Here is a 7,035-nt window from a genome sequence, read left to right on the forward strand (position 1 = left end):
TCTCCTTCCCTCCCAAGGAAATCAACATGAACAGACCGAGCAGAGTTCTTGAGGAAAATAATGAAAATGCAGTAAAAACCTTTAAACATTAACAAACATCGATATGGTTGTTCCACTTCTGGACTGGAACAAGACCAAAAATTCGAATAAAAAAATACTAATCTTCCCCATCCTTCTTCATCCAGTCGCCCTATGACGTCAACGACCAGCCCAATCACGGAGCATGAAATAAAACGCGGCATCTAAGCCTTGTTAACTGTTTTTCTTTCTTTTTTTTTTTAGCGCCGGATCAATAGAGTTGAGTTTTATCTAATCCACTTTGCCATGGCACAGAAGACTTTTATTAATGATCAAAAGTTCAAACCGAAGAAATTGTGACTCGCAAAAAAAATAAAATAAAATAAAAAAACTCGCGATACATGGAGAAATGTGTAGGGGTATAAATAAATTGTATAAATAAAGTATAATATACAGCAGTTAAGGGACACACATAGACATACAAAATACCTGGTGGTGATATATATGACTAGATATGGCAGGTAGGTATCAAACCGGTTTTTGCATGGCCATCGTGAATTAAACTTCACAGAACACGCACAAAGAAAAAGCAGCTTGAGAATTTAACCATTTTTTTTTTTAAACCAATTCCACTTACAGACCTCTCAAAAATTCGCACGGCATTTGCAGGAACAAAGATCAGACTATCCTTGGCCACAAAGAATAATAATAATAATGCAGTGGCAAAACAACAGAAGCTAATTATTCGACCAATCGCAATTCCATGAACAGAATCTACACAAACATCAGATTCACAAATAACAAATAGGGTCCACTGCAATATCCTTGTCTTTCGCAACTCCTGACCTTCTAAAAACCTAATAACACTCTTCGCTATGTTTGAATCAAAGACCTCCTAAAGGTCTCTCTCTCTCTCCTAAAGGTCGCCGTGTTAAGGGCATTTTCAAGAGAGCAGTGACAGAACTGTACAAGCAAAGCATTTTTTACATCCTTATCGATGATGCCTCCATCCTGTTCCATTATGCTGAGAGACATGACAAATAGCCAACCGAAAGGATGTCGCATGTCACATTTCACGAGTTACCTACTGATTAAAATGCTTGAATCTTCTTAAACTGATTCATCTTACCCTGCTTCGAAAACAGGGTTGGTGATTCTTTTTTAAAACAAAAAAAAAATCAATTGATTTACTTGATTTTTAATGTTTTTTTTTATTTGTTAAACGTTTTTTCAATACATTTTTTCCTCAAAATGTATTTTATGACAGACTTACTATTGATTTATCTTTTAGGTATAGTGTTCTGGCCTAAAGTATGTACTTGCAATTTTTTCATATCAAAATAAATAGATGCAGCACAGTTATGCTCAAGTTTTTACTAACCTTCGAACCACATTTTTCAATTTGTTCGCTTTCAAATCGAAATAAAATATTTTAAAATCATGATTTTTTAATGAAAAAAATCGATGATTTAATCACATGATTAAATCAGTTTGATTTAATCATTGCCAACCCTGATCGAAAACCAGTTCATGTAAGCTATCCTACTAAACCGTGCCTACAGCATAATCCTTTGGCCTATTATTATTTGTATCTATATAAATATTCGAGTCCACCTTCGCTATAGCAACCCATCGTCGCCATAGCCTATAACCATACATGTTCATATTTTCGCCATACTGAGGAGCCCAGAAAGGAACTTGGCAACTCAAATCATACTAGGCCACAGAAATTAAAGTAATGATGTATTTTGCTTCTTCAGTGATGACAAATCTGCGTCTCACAAAGGGTTAGGTTAAATCATCCAGGAAATTGTGAGGATAGAAGGAAATACCAAATCCTGAAAGGTGAACGGTAAGAACTGACCAAATCAGTTGACTCAGCGTCGTAGATTTGTGTACTTGTGCCATACAGTACAAGCACTCTCTCTCTCTCTCTCTCTCTCTCTCTCTCCTCTCTCTCGCTCTCTTCCTCTTCCTCCTCTCTCCCTCCCTCTCTCTCTTCTCCCTTCTTCCTTTCTCTATATATATATATATATATATATATAATATATATATATATGTTTTTACCAAATAATATGTAATTGTAATAACCACAATGCCCTCTTAACTTCTCGTGTTCTTCGCACTTTTTAGATACACTTGTCACTACAAAGCCTGAGATCCAAATACAAGAAATACGAAATAAATTCTGATGTCCGGTTGCAGGATTCGAACCCACATCCCGAGTATCAGCACGGGGTCACGTTGCCAACCTGATCATATGGAGCTAAGCCTCAAGTCTTTGTAGCGGCAAGCGTACCCAAAAAAGTGCGAAGATTTCGAGGACATTGTGGCTATTACTATATATATATATTTATATATATATATATATATATATATATATATATATATATATATATATATATCGAGTAGAGGAGTTCTGCTTATTCTATTATATATATATATATATATTATATATATTATATATATATAATATATATGCACATATACATATAATCTATAAAACGACCGATCACTTTATAGAATGCTATGAAATGAGGCATCCACTAGCCTGGTGGTGGACAGAGAGTTTGTGTGACCCCTGAAGCATAACTGCCACCACTACACTTCACACAGGTAGAGAGGGATCTTTGCCTTACACGAGTGAACTTCCTGCTAGATGAGCTTCAGATATTTGGCCTTCTTGTGACTTTGCACAATCTCACAGAAAAGTAAGAAATCGTCTCCTCACAGAAACTTACACACACACGCACACAAAAGACTTAATCTGTAACGGACAACAAAATCCCGAAAAAAAAACCAAAAGTTCCAATATCCAAACGATAAACAGGTATGTGAGAAAGACCGAATTTTATGGGTGCGAACATCGAATCCAAAAGCCCATAAAAGCCGGTTTGCATCGTCATTCAAGTCTCTGAAGAGTTAACAATAATAATTGTATGCTTTTTAACGGCATGAGAGAGAGAGAGAGAGAGAGCTAATCAAAAGAAAGAAATGCTCAAGCCACAGTGAGGTAACGATAATTGTCTGCTCTTTAACTCTGAGAGAGAGAGAGAGAGAGAGAGAGAGAGAGAGAGAGAGGAAGAGAGAGCCAGAGACCGAGAGAGAGAGAGGAACCAGAGAGGAGGAGAAGAAGAAGAGAGAGAGAATTTATCAAAAGAAGTGCTCATGCCAAAGGAGGTAGCCTGACCCTGAAAGTAGTCAAGCCGTTCCTCCATCGGCCAGCCTGCAGCTGGAACAGTTGCCAGTTTGCAATTATTTGGCATTACCAACCACCCCACAACCCCGTCCCGTACACCATTACACAGCCCCTCAAACCATTAATAAACTGATGATGTGAAATTAGGTGTGGGGTCTCATCGAATATCAAAGAAATTAACTACCGGCATTCAATGTTACTTGATACACTTGAATATAAAACGTTTTTTTAAAGAGAGAGAGAGAGAGAGAGAGAGAGAGAGAGAGAGAGAGAGAGAGAGTGGGGGCGGGGGCTTATCATCTACCCTTGTTTTGTGCATCACACAACCCAAGCGGAGAACAATTTCTCAACTACTTAATTTAATTATCTGAATTAGTCTCTCATCAGAAACAAATATATAATGATAAAAGACATCACACACATAGGGGACGCACTTAAAAGGGATTTACGGTGAGAGTTTAAATAATTTTTCCAAAATCCTTGGAGTAGCTTTCTTCAGGAACACGCGTCTCAAACCGAACAACAAAAATAGCCCCGGGAAGAAACTTTGATTTTTTGTTTTATTCGCTGTAGTAAGTAGCTACCATGATTTGGCCCAAAGAACGGCAAACTGTAATCGAATTTTTTTTTTTTTCGCTGTAGCAAGTCAGCTACCATGATTTGGCCCAAAGAACGGCAAACTGTAATCGAAAAGATTTTTTTTTTTTCGCTGAAGCAAGTCAGCTACCATGATTTGGCCCTAAGTACGGCAAACTATAATCGAAAAGAAATCAGTAAAAGAAACAATACGCCAAAGAAAACCGACTCTCATACTTCGAAGTTATTCGGCCTTTATTCGTCACGTACTAATTTGCATAAGACAAAGCAATGACGTTATGTAGCGAAGAACTGTCCATTTTTTTATGTATACACTACTTTTAAGTCCAACCAGGGAATTTGAGTAAGACAGTCAGCAAGCTGACAGTTGAAAGAGGGTTATATAGCTATTATTTGAAAAAGCGAGGACACGGCCATGCGATTAAGGGAAACATTAAACAGGAAGCATCCCACTTACTATACTTAAAAGGAGATGGGGAAGTTTAACACTTCCTTTATATATATATATATATATATAGAAATATATATTTATATATATATATATATACACCAATAACAAAGATTTTCTTTGCACGATTATATATAGTACTGGGGAAAAAGAATCCCTGCAATCTAAGTCATTATCGCCTTTGGATACGTCTTGTGCAGCTTAATAATAATAATAATAATAATAACTGTACTTGAGCTTGAAATACACTGCGTATGCTGGATCATTAAGTCCTTTTATACGTATTATTAACAAAAAAATGGGAGAAATATATACAGAAAAAAAAAACATGAAACCAAGTTTCAAATCTCTCATACGTCAGTCAAGCGTGAACAATCAGTTGATAAACACGAAACGTAAGGAGTTTTTTTTTCTTTTGTAGACATCGATAGGTATCTAACCGTTACAGGTAACCCCTGTAGGCCTATTGCCAATGTTGCTTAACATGCATTATGGACTAATAATACGCGTTGTAAAGTTCATCGCTGTAGTTACCATAAAAATACACATGGCATAGGCTACTCAGCACAAAACTTTGTAAATAGCCTAACTAAAACTAGGTACCAAATCTTGGCAATGACTGACTTAGCTATAATCTGGCTCATCAAATCTGAAAGCAGCAACATCCTCAAAGTCAGCCTTAAAAAAGTACGAACATACTGGGAGAGAGAGAGAGAGAGAGAGAGAGAGAGAGAGAGAGAGAGAGAGAGAGAGAGAGAGAGAGTTATACTTTTTCACAACAAATAGGTAGCCTGCGTATTTAAGGATATATGAATGACATTACATGTCAATTAACGCCTTATTGATTCATGAAACATGCCAATAGTATGACGTTGCAACATTTTTGTAACTAACACTAAGTAATAACAATTAGGTATTCCTGAATTCTTTCTTGTATGTATACGCAAGGGTCCCTGACTAGGCCTAAAGGCCTTTTCAATTATCAGTAGACATTGGACGTTTCCAGCTAAACTTAACCAACCGATCAGAAATAAAGAGAGGAGCCGAGGAGGCCCAACACCTGCCGGGCCGGAGTAAACAGGCCCTCTGGTTGGTTACCTGAACGTTAGCCACAAAGATAGGCCTACCGGTATCATCCTGGGCTTCCGACCAAATATCCTGGCTTAGCTTCTGGTCAACGTAAATTTTCACTCCGCTACCACTAAGGTCTACAGGAACTAAGCCTCTCACAGAAGCCACTTACCGTTGTAGTTGTCGAAAGCCGTGGGGACGTATTCCGTCGGATAGCCATTGGTGGTGTACGAAACGACCAAGGAAGTCTTGCCTACCGACCCGTCGCCTACCAAGACACACTTGAGCTTGGCTTTGACTTGGCCATCAGGGGACGAGGATCCCATCAGGTCTAGGGAGTTGACCAAGGGAGGCATACTCGCCCCCGAAGAGCGATAAATCCAGTTGTACGTCGCGGTTGAGTCCGGTTGACACCCTAGAGTACTGTAGGGTCTCTTACAAGTATCCGTTTCTGAATGGAACAGTTCGCGAGTGTACCTGTCGATCGAACGCAGGCCCCTGAACATGAGGCTAAAGGCGCCTTTCGCCCTCGGGATCACCACTTCCAAAAAAAATAAAATAAAAAAATCACATCACATAACACTGCGCCGTAGATACGACATTCATAATATCGTTGCTTCACTTGCAATGTACTGTAAACTTGACTTTAACATGACAAATGACAATATGAGGATGGAGCGATGATACAGGGTTCCTCTCGCGGTCACTGTTCAACTCAAACTGACGTTGTGTTTACGACTCTACCATGACGCGGGAGAGAATCCTCCGACGAGGGAGAGAGAGAGAGAGAGAGAGAGCAACAGCTGATTTCGTGACGTCACACATCACTCCGCCCTTTGTTATTTTGAAACGTTATAAAGCTCGTTGTTTCCCTACACGAACGTGCTGATTATGAGCCAGTTTGAAGCGTGACTTTACACGCCTGTAAAATTTGCTTTTGATAAAGCAGAATTTATTTGAATGGAATTCTATGTCGTCATCAGTAGTTACCAACGTCATTTTAAGTCATGTTTATCGTTTTGTATCATATACCATGACAAAATAGGAGACGTCTGCGAGTGCATGCAAAGGAAACTCAAAACTTTGTCACTATAATAATCCTTGCGTATTTAAGAGTTCTTGTATTCAGTGTTTACTTCGTACCCAGGGATGCCAACCTTTCAGAGTGATCCAACTCTCTTGGCGGGTGAACAGTAAAAAAAAATTATTTCGGAAACAGTAAATCTTTGAATTTAGTGCCATTTTAATTTCTGTTTCTGAAATAGCAGTTTTTCATGAGGCAAAAATACTTCCGAAAAACAGCTCGATGGATCCAGCAGTAATATTAAAGTTTTATTCAATCTATGGTACGGATTACAATCATATAGTATATAAGCATATAACATAGGGGTAAGCAAAATGATGATAATAATGATAATAATGATAAGTCACTGAGATTGGTTGGTATGAATTAAGTCATCCTAATGCCGGCAAATACCTGTGCACAATGGTGACGCATAAGTAACGTCAAGGTGCTAAAGAGCTCTCATGTGGACCTCTGGACTGGCCTCTGGACTTGCCAACCAAAGAAGAGAGAGGTAGGGTCTTGGAAAAGATTAAGCCTTTTGCCAACATAGGTACGTGTGCAATGGTGACTCGTAAGTGATAGTGATTTGCTGAAGGGAATAAGATCCTTAGGTATGGATGTCTGAACTCGGACCAG

At 38.5% G+C, this 7,035-nt stretch overlaps 1 protein-coding gene across 1 annotated transcript in view; it reads right to left on the bottom strand.

Annotated features, from left to right (window-relative positions):
• Positions 1-6,066, bottom strand: part of LOC135202350 (rho-related GTP-binding protein RhoU-like) — a 252,203-nt gene extending 246,137 nt beyond the window's left edge. The window contains exon 1 of the mRNA XM_064231713.1: positions 5,506-6,066. Within this exon, the coding sequence (XP_064087783.1) occupies positions 5,506-5,839 (334 nt within the window). The 5' untranslated portion in view covers positions 5,840-6,066. The remainder of the gene's footprint in view (positions 1-5,505) is intronic.
• Between the last annotated feature and the right edge of the window lie 969 nt (positions 6,067-7,035).

Source organism: Macrobrachium nipponense, chromosome 30, assembly GCF_015104395.2.
Source record: "Macrobrachium nipponense isolate FS-2020 chromosome 30, ASM1510439v2, whole genome shotgun sequence".
Classification (NCBI taxonomy): Eukaryota; Metazoa; Arthropoda; class Malacostraca; order Decapoda; family Palaemonidae; genus Macrobrachium; species Macrobrachium nipponense.